The sequence below is a fragment of the Anolis carolinensis genome, chromosome 2 (assembly GCF_035594765.1).
Source record: "Anolis carolinensis isolate JA03-04 chromosome 2, rAnoCar3.1.pri, whole genome shotgun sequence".
NCBI lineage: Eukaryota > Metazoa > Chordata > Lepidosauria > Squamata > Dactyloidae > Anolis > Anolis carolinensis.
Genome location: NC_085842.1, coordinates 149,213,529 through 149,229,655, shown reverse-complemented (window position 1 = coordinate 149,229,655; position 16,127 = coordinate 149,213,529). Strand labels below are relative to the sequence as shown.

The 16,127-nt window shown below is 41.2% G+C and overlaps 1 protein-coding gene across 5 annotated transcripts in view; it reads right to left on the bottom strand.

The window, feature by feature from the left end:
* rptor (regulatory associated protein of MTOR complex 1) overlaps positions 1 to 16,127 on the bottom strand; it is a 460,420-nt gene that overhangs the window by 180,886 nt on the left and 263,407 nt on the right. For all 5 annotated transcript variants that reach the window (XM_062970816.1, XM_062970817.1, XM_062970818.1 and 2 more), the window contains one exon: positions 7,026 to 7,101. In XM_062970816.1, coding sequence (XP_062826886.1) covers positions 7,026 to 7,101 — 76 coding nt within the window. The remainder of the gene's footprint in view (positions 1 to 7,025; positions 7,102 to 16,127) is intronic.

Below are 16,127 nucleotides of genomic sequence, written 5' to 3'. Positions count from 1 at the left end.
TTATTCCAGCAAACAGGGGAACGACTGGAATATAAGACTATCTGTGATTATTAGTAGTGATAGCTATAATTTGTCTCCAGTATCATAGGTTGTATGACTCTGGAGACAATTTGCAAGGGAATATAAGCAGGAAGGTGCCATTGCTCTCATGTTCTGGTATCTAGCTGTTCATTGTGGGAACACATTGCTGGGCTAGATGGCCTTTTGGCTCTGATCTATAATGTCTGTACTTAGGTTCTTGGGAACATGGCCTTCATGCAGCAGAAGTTTCAGACTTAATTCCTAGATATTCTGCTGCAACTAAGAAGCATTCTGACAGACATTTTTCATGCTTCAGAGTGGCTAGTGATAAGCAAAAGCATAGTAATGGAAAAACTTATGGTTCATTCTATTGAAGTGACAATGGAGGAGAGGGTGGGATTTGAACAGAAGCATGCATAGCAACTTGATAACTATTTTGATATTGGAGATTTTGGAGATTTTACAGAGAAGTTGGGATTAGTGTAGAGCTGCGGATAAAGTTGGTGGGGCTGCTCCTTTCATAGTGCCATCTCCCAGGAGTAGTGACCGCACCACTGTTCAGTTTTTACCAGATCTAACACTACTATCACTCTAATATAATTACAGATTGAGTATCCCCTATTTGAAACCTTTGGGGCAATCAATGTTTTGGATTTTGGAATACTTGTACTTGCATATACATACATAATGAGATATGCTTTAGTTGGGGCAAAAGCCTAAACATTAAATTTATATACATGTGATATGCATAGCCTGAAGGCAATTTGATACAATACGTTTTATATTTTTTATGCATGAAACGAAGTGTTTGTATGCAAGTAGAGGTGTTACTATCTCAGCTATCCATGTGGACTATTTGGGATGTTGGAATTCCGGATAAGAGATGCTCAACCTGTATAATATTTTGGGAAACAACTTCTAGAAATAGGCACCAACAAACTGACCTGTACTATATTCACACAAAGCTTTACTTTTTTAAAGCAAGATTATGAACTACAGAAGGATGACTTTCTCTTACAGTCTTCCCCCCTAAGATGTTATACTAACACCATATCGGGATAGCTGGCAGTCCAACACAACTGTAAGCATCTGTTTGGAGGACACTGTTCCATAAGTATCACACATGACAAGAAACCACATGCTGAAGGTTAAAACTGAATGTTAAATAACTCTTTCATTATTTGAAAGAAAACAAGATGCAGGCCTATTGTGATGCCAGCATTTTCACCTTTCTTCTCCTGTACGCTTTTTAGCATCCTTGCCCAATGAAGGAGCCAGTGATTTTTGAAAGCTAGCATATTCTGCAATGTTTGGTTAGCCTAATAAAGACTGTCACTGTCATGTGTGTTTTGAATTTTATCATTTGAAAGAGTTAGATTTTTCCAGTGACTTTGCTTTTTTTCTACTGAGCACCATAAAGCAGGATGTGCTCCATGCTCATCACCTTGATGCACTCCACTCTTCACCCAAGGTGTGAATGAGCTCTGCCTATTAATGGGTCCTTGGTACTCTCAATGCAGTTAAAACTATTTGTTCTTTGACCTTGCTATGACAATGCATTAAAAAGTCTGTATGAGAGCATTTTGACATCTGAGATACTGAGCATGACTTCTGCCAGTCCAGTTACAAAACTGAATGACTAACCTTAATAATACTTAAGTTCTCTTCCCCCTCGTGGCTAACGCTTGAGCCTCCATTAAACCACAATTTCTTATAGGATTATTGCTGGCTGGCAGAAGCTAACTTAGTTGGTGCACGGCATTTCCTGATGGATTGGAGAGCAAAATGTTGATTAGGAAATGGGAATTAGGATCAAGAATATTCAGTAATGTTCAAATCAGCTGTGTGCGAAAAGCAATGTAATGGAAAACTAAGCCCCTCAATTTTACAATGCACAGTTTCCGGATGCAAATGTGAGACAAAAGCTGAATAACAGATAGATGCCAGACAAAGGATTTAGTGGAAAGATGGACACTTTGTCTAGCCTATATAGAACAACAAAAATCGATCAGAAGTTGGCAAAAATACTATTATGTGGTGATTTGTTTTATTTGTCTTTTTAAAAGATTCTCCAATGCTTTCAGGAAAACTAAAATAAAAGGAAAATTAGATTAATTGAATAAAGTACAGAAAACCAACATGCATGAACTGAGCCCTCAAAAGCAATTTTCTTCTCAGCCCATCTATGATTTAAACATGGAGCAGCAATGGCACAATGGGTTAAACTCTTGTGCCAGCTGGACTGCTAACCTGAAGGTTGGGTTGCTGACCTGAAGGTTGCCGCTTTGACTCCGTGAGACAGGGTGAGCTCCTATCTGTCAGTTTTAGCTTGCGGGGACATGAGAAAAGCCTCCCAGCAGGATGGTAACACATTTGGGCATCCCCTGGGCAACGTCTCTGTAGATGGCCAATTCTCTCACACCAGAAGCGACTTGCAGTAAGTTCTCAAATCGCTTCTGTCATATATATTTAAAAAGTTAAACATGGTGGCTTTCTATTAAAGGGGTTAATAGCATGAAGGCAATATATTGAAAATTGAATTATTAAACTGAAATAAAACTTCAGGCACAAACAGAAGTGGGATGGGGTAAATAATTATTTCAAATTAACAAGAAATGACTTAGGTATACATTTTTATACATACATTTCTATAAAGAACCCTGAAGTCAGTCATATGTGCACAATGCATTTTTTCTGTCTACAAAATTTCAGAAAGAACAGGTAATTGCATATTTCAACACACAGTTGTGAGATAGCAATGAATGCTCCCTGCCTTTCTCCCTATCTTCATCCTTCTATTCTTGTCTTTATGACCTGTGAATTGTTAAATCACCGTTTCACATTAAACTGTGATTTGAACTTTGTCTTCGGATATGATTCACAGGTTAAGATCAATCTGTGGCTTGTAAATCTGTTTTGTAGAATGTAATTAATTTTCTTTAAAAAGTTGTAGTAAGGAACTCTGCTTAGACAAAGCAAGAAAGAAAAGAGGACACTGATCCAGATGCTTTAACTCAAACCAGTTTGCTAGAATAACAACTATTGTTGAAGTGGACCTATACCTATATTCCTGTGCATTTTATTCTAATCCAATCTCATCTGGCGTGCATTTAGATGTTTATTGCCACAACCCACCACCATTACTAATTTATTACATATTTATGAAAAAGTATCCACAGAAAAATGTTTTACAAAATTATAGAAAAGACACAAAGCAAATAAAAATAAGTGAAATAAACCATTCATTAAGGCACTAAACCATGTTTGTGTGTTTGTGTACTCAGAATTGCTATAAAATATACAATATATTTATAAAAACATGCAAATTGTAAAGATAAACAATTAAATGCATGACAGGCTGTAATAAGGCTAAATAGAAGAAAACAGTACTGGTTTGTCTGAATGCATTCCTAATTTGTACCACTTTAAATTAGAATTAATCACGGGTTTCTGAATATTATGGACTGTGCTCAACTGAGTCACTGTCATCATCAAGTTATTCATTTCTTTTTCTTCATTTAGGGTTTTTGATCCCTTCCCATCTTATATAATGCTAGTTGAGCATTCCTTACATGGAAATCCAAAATACTCCAGAATCTGAAGTTGTCCACAATGACACCTTTGCTTGCTGAATGTTCAGCATACAAAACTTTATTTCACACACAATGTGATTAAAATATTGTATAAAATTACATTCAGACGATATGTATAAGGTGTATCTGAAACACAAATCAATCTTGTGTTTAGACTTGAGTCCCATCTCCAAATATAAGTATTCCAAAGTTGGGGAAAAAATCCAAAATCCAAAACGCTTCTGGCCCAGGCATTTTAGATAAAAGATAGCCTGTATATTGTAAGCTTTGTTTCTTCCCTTCCCTTCCCTTCCCTTCCCTGGTATATATAAAAAGAAGGGTTATCAAGAGTTCTTTTTGCACATTTTTTATTATTTCTCATTAATACATCCCTCATATTTTTAAACTGATATAACAATTCCGATTATATCACACTGAACAACACACATTTTGGTGTCTCAAATGTTTGCCCTTTTTCTATGTATATTTGACCTGCCGATTCCAAATATGGCACCAATTTTCCCTTAACAGCTCTAGTTTTTGAGATACACAACATGTGCCATCTACCAGTCACCATCTGCTTGCCCATAGAAAACCGTGATAATAATATCTAAGAAACTAGAACTGATCCAATATATCCAATGCCATTTTCTGAATCAGTACCCCAATTAACCTCAGGAACAGGCCTAAAAAAGGCAAGATTCCAAGATTTTTTTTTTTTTGGACTGTGTTATAAATAGGAAAGTCAATTCAGAAGCTAAATATATTTGTTTAAATTGTTTAGATAAGGCAAACCACACTAGAACAACGGCTACAGACAAATCCCGAGAGTTTTCTGAAAGTAGTGTCAAACAAATAATAATAACCAAATCCATTTGGTTGGACAGACAAAGATCCATTGATATTTTCAGAGACGGCAAAGATTATTTTCATTACTAGATTGGTGATAATTTGTAGACACAAAATGTAAGAATATTATATGCCAAGTACAAGTTGAATTGCACTTGGCATATCATACTCCATGAGGAATTTCAACACAGTATATACACTATAGTTTTCCTTTTGGCTCATTAGCTTCAGGACTTCAACGATTTGTACAGAAATAATTCATTTTTAGAGCCACAGATTGTTGCTGTCTTTGTTTAACAGACTCAAATCCAATTTTTCTTCTAATAAATTTCTGTTGGGCTCTCAGCCAGTCAGTGTTATATTCCTAGATGCGTTTTTCAAAAAGCTTGGAGTGTTGCATTAGCCACCGAGAAGGGACTAATCACACATACCTCACTACCTTTCCTGCCATATACCCAGTTTGAAGTACTGAAAATGGCAACACAGACTACAAAATCATTTTCACTCCCTTCAGCATTCAGAGGAACTTTTGTTCTACAGCAATCTATTCCTACCTGGCCTTTTTCACACCTTCCTTTTTTCTATCAAACATACTCACAGCTCTTTCTGGCCTGTTGCTATGACTCAGTCACTCTCTCCAAAGCTACTGAATGATTCTTTTCTTCCAAAATCTCAGTTATACTTCCTGACCCTGCAGTGGAAGGCTTCATTCTTACATGTCGTCCTTATTGCGCCCTTCTATGGCCAATGCTAAATCTTACCGACATTTTTCTTTTATGTTCTTTTATGTGGCCCCCACCTATCCACCTGCTCACCTCACTACCTCTTTTGGAAAACGCTACTTAATTCACCTATCCTTAAAATAAAGCTTCTATTGCTGTATCAACAGCAATCTGAAAATCTAAAGATTCAATAATGTAACTGAAGACAGCTGCAGAAAAAAGCAGGCACTCTGTCATTTTGATCACCTCATGAGATTAACAAAATAAAAAAGAGAGAATGTGTTCTTTTTCTTGGGCTTCTCTCCTTTCCAAAGAAGTACATTCCTCCTTTTGGGTAGAAAAAAGTATAATATTCAAAGTGTGCAAATACTTGCTTTTAAATTTCAAGAAACACTTTTAAAATACCGAAACAGCTTTGGGAAGTATTAATGACAATGAAAAAAGTAGCACCTACACCTTTTTTTGTATAAAGAACTCCAAGGTCTTGAAGCCACATTTCCCAATAAGAAGGCACTTTTCTAGAGACTGATCTGAAATCTGCTATGGGTAAAAGGGGGGATTTTAAGTTGTTAAATAGCAGTTAGAGAAAGAACTCAGTACTTCTCTCCCTATAGTTCTCCATTCACTTAGCCCCAAAACTATTCTCAAAAACAAAATGCCCACTGAGGCTTAGGTGTTACCACATGCAGTTGAGTTGATGTTTAAGCAAAACATTCCAGAGAAGCAAGAGACAAAATGTGGGTTTTTTTTAAAGTGAAGCCCTCGTGTGCTAAAATACCTGAATTCTAATCTAATTATAGAGCTGTTACGTAGAAAGATGACTGTTTTCCTTTCTCGTACAAGCTTGCATCCAAATTAAATAGCAACTTATTGTGCAATCTAATACAACTTTAGATTTAAAAAACATATTTTGTTTTCTCAAGTATCCATAATGGAGTTCAGCCCAGAATCTATCAATGTATCATGACCAAGTAGGCTAATGAGCCTATAAAAGATCCATAATTTAAATGGTTTTGTCTATAAAATGGAAAAGCAATAGCCTAAGGAATCTCTTCAGCTTGAAAGAGTAAGTAACAGTTTTTTAAATTGCCCCTTCAAAATCAACTAAGCAAAAAGAGAGATCAACAAGTCTACTGATTTCTCTGCAAGTAGGGAAGGAAGGAAGGAAGGAAGGAAGGAAGGAAGGAAGGAAGGAAGGAAGGAAGGAAGGAAGGACGGAAGGAAGGAAGGGGAAACATAAAAAAGAAATTGATCTCATTTTCCATAATATAAACCTACATACACTATGGTATCTACAATTATGCTGGTGTCAAAAGAATTAGCCTACATCCAAAAATTCTAAACTAAAATCATGTCAGTGTGAATGTCACAATAGTATGCCTTCTATGAACACAAGCAGTATGCTACTCTATAATTGTAGGAAGCCATTCGTATAGAGAATGATAACATGCAAATATTGCTATGTCACTGCTAGGATTAAAGAAAAGCAAGAACTTAAAAACCAGTTATATGATATCCTGCATTTCGTTGTACACTTATTACAATCACACATTCAGAGGTATCCAAAAGCATATGCAACCAGCATAGAAGTGTATATAGCATTCAATTATAGCCAGACTTATGATTCATAAACTGCAAAATAAAAGATGGTGTTTGAACAAATGTTATGTTAACTATGCCATCAGAACTGATTAGTCATATGCTGCATATAATAAGGTCTACTCCTTTATATAAGTTACTGATCAGCAGCTCACAACTAATACTTGTTGGGTAATATCATTTGGTACAAGTATGATTATAAGAACAAAACAAAGTTTCAGTGATTCAAAATATACATATACATTTTAACTCGGACACTTACCCTGAATGCAGTTCCTTCCTCAATTATAGTAGGCAATTGAGAAAGGCAAATATCCACAGCAAGGTCCCAAGCTTGCCTGGAGAAAGATGGAACATGACAACATTAGAGGTTTACCACAACTAATTCAACAAAACATATGTGAGATAACAGATTTGCTCATTTTACCTGCTACAGCAAGTACATACATCAGAACCTTTGTGACCTTTTGCCCACCCTATATAACAGGGGGGGATTACAACATATATTCATTTCATAGTTACTTACTTACCTAAGGTGACTCCACCTTGTTCAATTTTAAAAGATTGTCCAAATCAAATATCCATTTAGAACGAAACAATTTAAACAACTCGTCACTTCAGATCAATAACAAGGAACACTGCTAAAACTTGTAGCTTTAAAATCACTGAAAATTCCATGCCAGTAAAATAAAACCCATCCGTGAACCTGGCACAAGTAGGTTTTTCACTAAGCATCAAAACACAAAAGTCTAGGACTTGATATACTTCTCTGAGAGAAGAATTATAAAGAAGAGGTATCAATATTAAAAGGTTTTATATCATCACTAATTTCACCTGAAATACTAAATAATAATTAATATAACCACCTTTCTAAGTAGTATCTTTGTGTGGAAGAAACAGTGAGTTATAGAACCAATAGCAAATTCATTCTGAAGTGAAAAAGGTGGTAACTTGTATTTCAAAATTCATAATTGATGTGTAGTTTCTGAAGGGCAACAAATCTATCATGCAAATATACCTTTAAGCTAGGAGACAGACTTATGTTTGTTCTGTGTTAATTAGCAGTCACTTCTGAAGTGTTCCGGGCTCTACCACCGCCTCATCGCCACTCTTATCTGCTGGCAATGTGTTGTGTTTGGACCAACAGAACACTACTGAGAAGCTCCTTGTTGCCCTTTTCCCATCAACGGGTGGCTGTTGTTTCTGTCCCTTTTAACATCAGTGGGCTGATACCACCATCTTGGTGAGAGGCCTACCACCACCCCACAGCTGGATTTATATTTCTCTCCAACCTGTTGCAGTTGAAATTAAAACTGGAAGCCTACTATCGATTATTCATCATCATCCAGTACTTAAATCTTGACTGGCAAGTCGGAGGGGCCAAATAACTTACATGGACCAACCCTTCTTTTTCCTCAATTCCATCAATGAGCTTTAAATAGTAAGACCTTTGTTATAAGAAAAAGAGAGGGAAGACAGCGAAGATCAATCCATTATTACCGGTGGAGCCTTGTGTGACTGTTTACCATCTATCTTAATTGCACTGTAAAGTCTTGGTTTACATAATAGCACTTTATATATTAGCACTTTAACTGGCGAATATACCTCATTGTTTACAATCTACTTATGACCTACCTGGCACTTTGAAGACTCTTGTTAAAGATGTGTTTACCCTTGTTACTTCTAAACGCTGTACCTAGCACTTTATGTAATTGTGTTGGCACTTTATGTAATTGTAAGGGGTTGGGAGGACTGGAGGGGACTGGCATCTGCAGGGCGGGGAAGGGGAAAGAATGGGGAGGATAGCCAAATTGTGATGGAAAAATATTAAATCAAACATCTACTGCTGGGCCATGGGTTGAGGGCAGGGGGCAGGGCATATAGGGGGAGGGGAGAATTCCAGTGATGGGGGACCCCCATAGAGGTAATATCGGGGAGGGGGGCGAAAGGGGAAATAATTCGGCCAAAGGAAAGAGCTAGAACACGAATAATTCCTAAACAGTCTCCTGGCATGGTAAAACTGAGTACCCAGGATGGTGGTCCCTCTGGACTAAGGGTGCTGCTGTTGAACGCCAGATCTGTAAATGGAAAAATAGCTATCACCCAGGATCTGGATGAGCGTGCAGATCTGGCGTGCATAATGGAGACCTGGTTGGATGAGGCCGGGGGAGTAAATCTTACCCAGCTTTGTCCACCAGGTTACTCCGTGCAGCACCATCCGAAATCTGGAGGGTGAGGAGACGGGATTGCAGTGGTCTATAAGGATTCAACCCCCCTGACCAGGTGCCCCATCCCGCAGTCTACCACATTTGTGTGTCCACTTGCGGATAGGTGACCATGTTGGAAATGACAACCTCCCAAGCCTTCACTATTTATTTGTTAATGTATATATTCGTTAACATGTATTCTATTGATTTGCCAGTTTGACTGCCTCTTTAGTGTGGGAGGGGCTATAGATGTGATTGTACTGAGCATGTTCAGACGCAAGACTCCATTTTGTCTTCAGTATGTGTTTGGTCTTCAATGAAAGCAGATGTATGTGTCGAGACCTCAGTAGAGGTAGATGAATATTGCTATTTAGAGATTTCAGTAGAGAAGTATGACTTATGGATTTCAGTGAGTACAACTATACTTAAAGACTATGGACTATTGATTAAGAATGACACCCTGTGTACACTACTCAACACAGAGAAACGACATCCTATCTGTAGCTGAACTTTTATAAGAAATGTGTCTGTATGGCGAATTAATACAAGTTGTTTATGACTAAAAAAAATACGTTATTTTTCAAAGAAGACTTTGTTTTTTTAATCTCTGAGTGCATATTTTTACTAAGAGTATTCAAGCGAGTGTATATCTTTTAGGCAATTACAACTGTTAACCAAATATATTTTTGTAGTGGCACGTCTTTATCCTTGGCAGTTTAAGGACATGGTTCTTCAGTTTAACAGCTGAGTTACTTGTGTGCAATTACATTAGTGCTTATGATTATCACTTGTTCAAAGAGTTAACTTCTAACAAGGTCATGCTTTTCTTGACTAGAGGTTTTCAAAAGATGGTCTCCACATTCATGGAGATTCACATTTGCCAAAAGGTTATGTGCCGATAGACTGGATGCAGTTATTCTCCAATAGGTTGTCCAATAAGTTGTCCAATAGGTTACGGGACAGAATAGGGATTCTGCTAGTGTACCAACCACCCTGTTGCACTACAGTCTCCCTGCCTGAGCTAGCCGGTGGTCTTGGGCTTGGTGTTGGAGTCCCAGTGGCTCATAGTGCTGGGGGACGTCAACGTCCATACGGAGACCATTCTGTTGGGCTCAGGACTTCATGGTTACCATGGCAACCACAGAGATTGGCATACACTAGACTTGGTTTTCTGCCAGGGATGGGAGGAAAGTGTGGAGAAGCTGACCATTGCTGCGTTGCTATGGACTGACCCATCACCTGATCAGGTTTAGGCTTACTGTGCCCACAACCTCTGCAGAGGTAAAGGACCAATTAGAACGGTCTGCCCCGGGGGCTTATGGATCCGGATAGATTCCTGGTGGCTCTTGGGGAGTTTCCCGCAACCTCTGAAGGTGATCCTGTTGATGCTCTGGTCACTCTCTGAAATAGGGAGATGACTACGGTAATAGACACGATTGCTCCAGCTACTACTTGAGAAACCTTACAACTATAAGAGTATGACCTTAAGTGCCAATCTGATGAAAGTAGTTCAGGAACAAAATGGATGCCGTATTCTGAGTCAGTATGAAACCACTCCACCCCACCTTCCACCAGTGCTAACATTTCACTATTTAGCAAGAAACTGTGAGAATGGCGGGTGAAAGCTTCAGTTAGGAAGTTAAAATTCTGTTTCAGGGGCTATGATTAAAAATTATCTGTAAATTTGAAGGAGCATGATTCTATATTTTTAAGCTTCAACTGGAGGACTAATGATATTGCCTTATTTCAGGAATAAGAAACACATCAGGATGAAACCCACAAGTGATAATAATTTCATAATCTCTCTTTGAGATGAATGTTCTTTGTCTATACTTTATTGCTTAAAGCTGAAGGGGGGGGGGGTCATGAAAAGTAATATTTACAGTCCTAATCTGTGCTGTGGTAAATTGCAGAAAACACTAGTGTAAGTTATTAGCAGAAAGGTGTTGCTAAGATGGTGAACATTTCAAAGACATTCAGAAAAAAAACACAAAATTTCTATCCCCCACAAAAGGAAAAAATTGAAAGCACTTGCTACAAGGTCAAATTTTTGAATGCTTAAAAATCTTGATCAGAAGGGAAAAAATAGTAGTTGAAAAGAGCTTTCAACAGATCAAGACCAAATTCCTTTTCCTTTTTCTACAGACACATTAATGTGATCGTATCAGTCACCAGTACTCAGTCTTTCTGAAAACCATAATAAATTCACCAGTTTCTGAATTTTGAATGTCTTTAGCAGTTTAATGAGCTAGTGATTAATCTGAACTGCTTCACAGGCACTGCTCAATTTTCCTATATGCAACTTTCCCTGAGGAACATGATTTCATACTGTATTTTAGGATTTTTTGGGGGGTGGGGGGAGAGACAGAATACAGTGTAAGTTTCATTAGCAATATGAAAGAGAAAAGATGGATTGCTTACCTGTAACCATGTTTCTTCGAGTGGTCATCTGTGAAATCCGCACATATGGTAGGAAATCTCGCCAATGCGCAGCAGTTTGGAACTTATAACAAGCTCTCTGGCTCTTTAACTACAGCCCCACCCTTCCTCCCCAGAGGATATATAAGAAACAGGTGGGGATGTAGCCTTAGTCCCTCCGCCGTACAAAGGCAGAGTCACTGAGGCATGATGTCAACGGGGAGGTTGGGTGGGGATGTGCGGATTTCACAGATGACCACTCGAAGAAACATGGTTACATATAGCAACCTATCTTTCTCCTTCAAGGTCTCTGTGAAATCTCACATATGGTAGACTGGTGAGCTACGTACTGTGGTGGGCTTCATGCTAGCGCTGAAAAATAAACTGCTCTTCCAAAGGATGCATGTCGCTTGGAGAGCATGTCCAGTTTGTAGTGGGTAGCGAAGGTGAGAGGAGTAGTCCATGTTGCTGTTCTACATACTTCTTCCAGCGGCACACCGCTGAGGTACGCTACTGAAGAGGCCACTGTCCTCGTGGAGTGGCCTTTAATCGTCACTGGAGGATCTTTCCCCACCACCTGGTAAGCCAAGCGGATGGTGGACTTCACCCAGCCCGAGATGTGCTGGGAAGAGACAAGAAGACCTGCAGTATCAGCTCGATATTCAAGAAAGAGCCTCGGAGTTTTACAGATAGAAGCTGTTCTATGCAAATAGAAAGAAAGGGCTTGTCGAACATTGAGGAGATGAAGAGAGCTCTCCAAGTCTGTAGTCAGATTAGGAAAAAGTGCAGGAAGGATGATATCGTGAGATGTATGAAACAAAGTGGATACTTTCGGGAGAAATGTGATATCTGTCTGTAGGACAACTTTGTCTGCATATCCATGATATCTGATATATCCATGATATCTGATATAAAGCTTGTCTGCCCTGAGGGCACAGAGCTCGCTGGCCCTATGAGCTGTCGCGACTGCAACTAAAAATGCTGTCTACCATGACAGGTAAACTAAGTTAGCTGAATGGAGTGGTTCAAAAGGCAGTCTCTGCAACGCTGAGAGAACAAGATCTAGCTGCCATGCTGGAGGCGGAGGCCTGACTTGCGGCCGAATGTTCTTATAGCCTTGTAAAAACAGCTTCACCAGAGGATCAATAAAACAGGATGGCAGACCTGCCCTTTTACGATAAGCTGATATGGCAGACAGATAACACTTTATGGACAACAAGGCCAATCCAGCCGCTGCAAGGGATGCCAAGAAATCCAAAAGTAGAGGCATAGGGGCCGACAAAGGATCTGCGTTGCGCTCAGCAACAAAGTCCGTGAATCATTTTCACTTGGTGGCATAAGATGTTTTCGTAGAGTCACGATGGGCCACATTGAGAATAGCTGTCACTGCTGAGGAAAGCTCTGGCGCTTGATGCGCCACACCGTCATCTGGAGCTGAAGCAGATCCGGATGCAGCATCTGGCTGGAGTGGGACGAGAGGAGATCGGGTCTGCTGGGCAGGTAGATGAAGTCCTTGGCGGACAGGGCCAGAAGAGATGTGAACCATGGTTGGTGAGGCCACCATGGGGTGATGAGAATGCAATCTGCATCATCTTCATCTATCTTTGCCATGACCTTTGTGAAAAGGAGAATAGGAGGAAACATGTAAAGGAGAGGACCGTGCCAACTGAATTGGAAAGCATTCCCCAGACAGCCTTGGCGAGAGCCGCGAGGCATCCTTGCACAATAAAGTTTGCACTTTGCATTGTGTGGTGCTGCAAAAACATCTATTGCAGGTAGTCCCCACCTGTGAAAGAGAGTGGCGATCTCGTCGGGGTGCAACGAGTCATGCGTCAATGGCAGTCGTCTGCTGAGCTGGTCTGCCAGAGTATTAACTGCTCCTGGCAGATTGATGTTGGCGAGATGTATGTTCCCGAGAACACACCAGTCCCATATGTGTAAGGTGAGTCGAAGAAGTGAGCGGGAGCGGGTGCGTCCCTATTTGTTGACATACCAACTCACAGTTGTGTTGTCTGTCAGAAGCTGCACGACTTGACCATGGAGAGAGGGCTCGAATGACTTGAGCACCTTGAAGACCACCAACAGCTCTAGGAAATTTGTGATTTGTGGCTTCTTGTTGGAAACCAGCTACCATGGGCGGTGAGGGTCCCCATGTGTGCGCCCCAGGCTTGCATCAATGCATCCATTGTAAGCTGAACTGTTGGCTGCCGTGGCCAAAATGGCATGCCGCTGCAGATGTTGGGGGGGGGGGTGCAACCACCATTGAAGGGAGTGACGTACACTTGCAGGGATGCACAGGATGCGGCAGGGGCTGTGATGAAGAGGGTGAAAGACGTGCAGAAACCACAACTGGAGTGGCCACAACCTGAGATGTGAGGGAGGAGTCACTTATGTCGTCGAAGCCATATGGCCGAGAACTGACTGAATATGGCTGGCTAGCACCCGATGCTTCCTGATGATTTGAAGCAGCAGTGATCAAAGGGCCTCAAAACGCTGCTCTGGAAAGTAGGCTTGTGAGGTCGTGGAGTCCAGGGTGGTTCCAATGAACTGAATGCGTTGAGCTGGTTGCAAGTGCGGCTTGGCTTGATTTACGACAAGCCCCAGATCCTGAAGAAGGCATAACGTAATGTTTATGTCTTGGAGAAGATATTCATGAGTCTGGGCAACTAAAAGCCAGTCGTCAATGTAGGGGAACACCGTGATTCCCAGGAGCCTAAGGTGTGCTGCTGCCACCTCTGCCATGCACTTAGTGAACACCCGTGGAGATCCCGAAAGGAAGAAACCTGAAGGAAAGGCTTGGTCGCTGATCATAAATGCCAAATAGCGGTGGTGTTCTGCTGCAATAGAGATATGAAAGTAAGCATCTTTAAGGTCTATGGTGGCGAACCAAGCACCCCGTGAAAGAAGGGGGAGAATGGTGAAGTGTGACCATGCGAAACCGCTGTGAACGAATATGCCTGTTAAGGCCACTGAGGTCTAAAATCGGGCGTTGCCCACCATCTCTTTTGGACACGAGAAAATATCTAGAGAAATAAGCCTGAGAAAAAAGGGATGGGTACAAGGGCACAATTGCGCCCTTCTGCAGCAGGGTACGGACCTCATCCAGAAGCACCTGGGAGATTAGGGGGGGGAGGAGTGAACTCGTCCAACCTTTGGGGCAGATTTAAACTCAATAGAGTACCCGTTTTGTACTACATCCAGCACCCAGGTGTCTGAAGTAATATATTGCCATCCTGGAAAGAATGACACAAGCCATGTTCCAAAATAGACCACCGAAGGCGGTTGTTGTGGTGAGGTGGAAAGTAGAGGCGGAGATAGATTCCCCAAAGAACCTGACACTGTGTGTGTAGAAGGTGAGCTTTGGGATGACGACCATGAAGAAGCACTAAAATCACCGCCTTGGCTTAGCCTGGAATTTGCCCTTACAAGGCTGTCGATCTCTCCCAGATTGAGACTGTCTGCCCATGGAGGGAGACTGAGCATGAGGGAACGAGCGCTGTGATGTATATGAACGGCGAGAAGTCACAGGAGGCAGCTGCCAATGTGGTTTAGGCTGAGATGTTTGCGATGAGAAGCCATACTTATTGGCTGCTTGTCACGCTTCCTGCTTGGTTTTAAGATTAGTATCCATGTCTGGATTAAACAAGGTGTCATCACGCCAAGGTAATTCTTCTGCAAGAGTCTTTCCAGGCTCAGAGAAAGTGGATGTCCTCAGCCAGGCATGTCTGCGAATGTCTCTGCGGTGTGTTTGGTCATGTCTTTTTGAGCCCTGGCCAAAAGCAAAGCCTCTTGCTGGTACACTCGAGGAAGAGCCTGCTGATCTGCAGGTAGGAGATCTAGATAAGGCGTTAACTTGGTCCAAAGAAAATGCTGGTATGCAGCCATGTAGGCACCATAATGGGCGAGGCGTGCCACAAAGCCTTCACCTGTGTGGACCTTCTTCCCAAGTGCTCCATCTTCCTCCCATCCTTATCCAGTGGAGTAGTGAGTGTCTTTTTGGAATTCTTTCCCTGGTGGTCATCCACCACAACAGAATTTGCCTTAGGTGGCCTCGCTACCTATTGAGCCTCTGCCAGGTCAACACGATACATAGCACTGCCACTGGTGGTACGGTTCCAGGTGGAAGATCTGGTGATCTGGCCAGCTTAATCAGCTTCTTGCCGGAGCTGTTTTTCAAAGGTGAGGCTTGCCGGGGAGACTTAGAGTGGTGGCATTTTGGCGTCGCTGTGGGCGCCGACGCCGCCAATAGTGCAGAGGCGGGAGTTTCTGCTGCTAAAAGTGGCAGTGGCTCTGAGGCCGCACGGCATGGAGACGCCGCAGGGAGAAGTGCCTTTTCATACAACAAAGCTTTCAAGCGAGCCTGGCAGTTTTTTGTGGCCTGGAGAGTAAAAGACTGGCAAACAACACAACTTTTAGTTGAATGATACTCTCCCAAGCATAGCAAACATTTTGCATGACCGTCAGAATCAGGCAACTTTCCCACACAAGCAGCACACTTTTTAAAAAGTGCTGTAGACATACTGGCCTTAAGAATGGTCAAACACAGTCCAAGTCAGGGCCACCAGAAGACAGGAATGGTCAACAGTCCAGGTCAATGGAGAAGGTAATTCAACAGTCCAATATCAATATCCAAAACAGTAGTCAAACACAATCTAATGTCTTTATCCAAAGCACAGAGAGAGGTTCCTAACACTGCCTTTGCAAGGGCGGAAAAAAGGAACTAAGGCTACATCCCCATC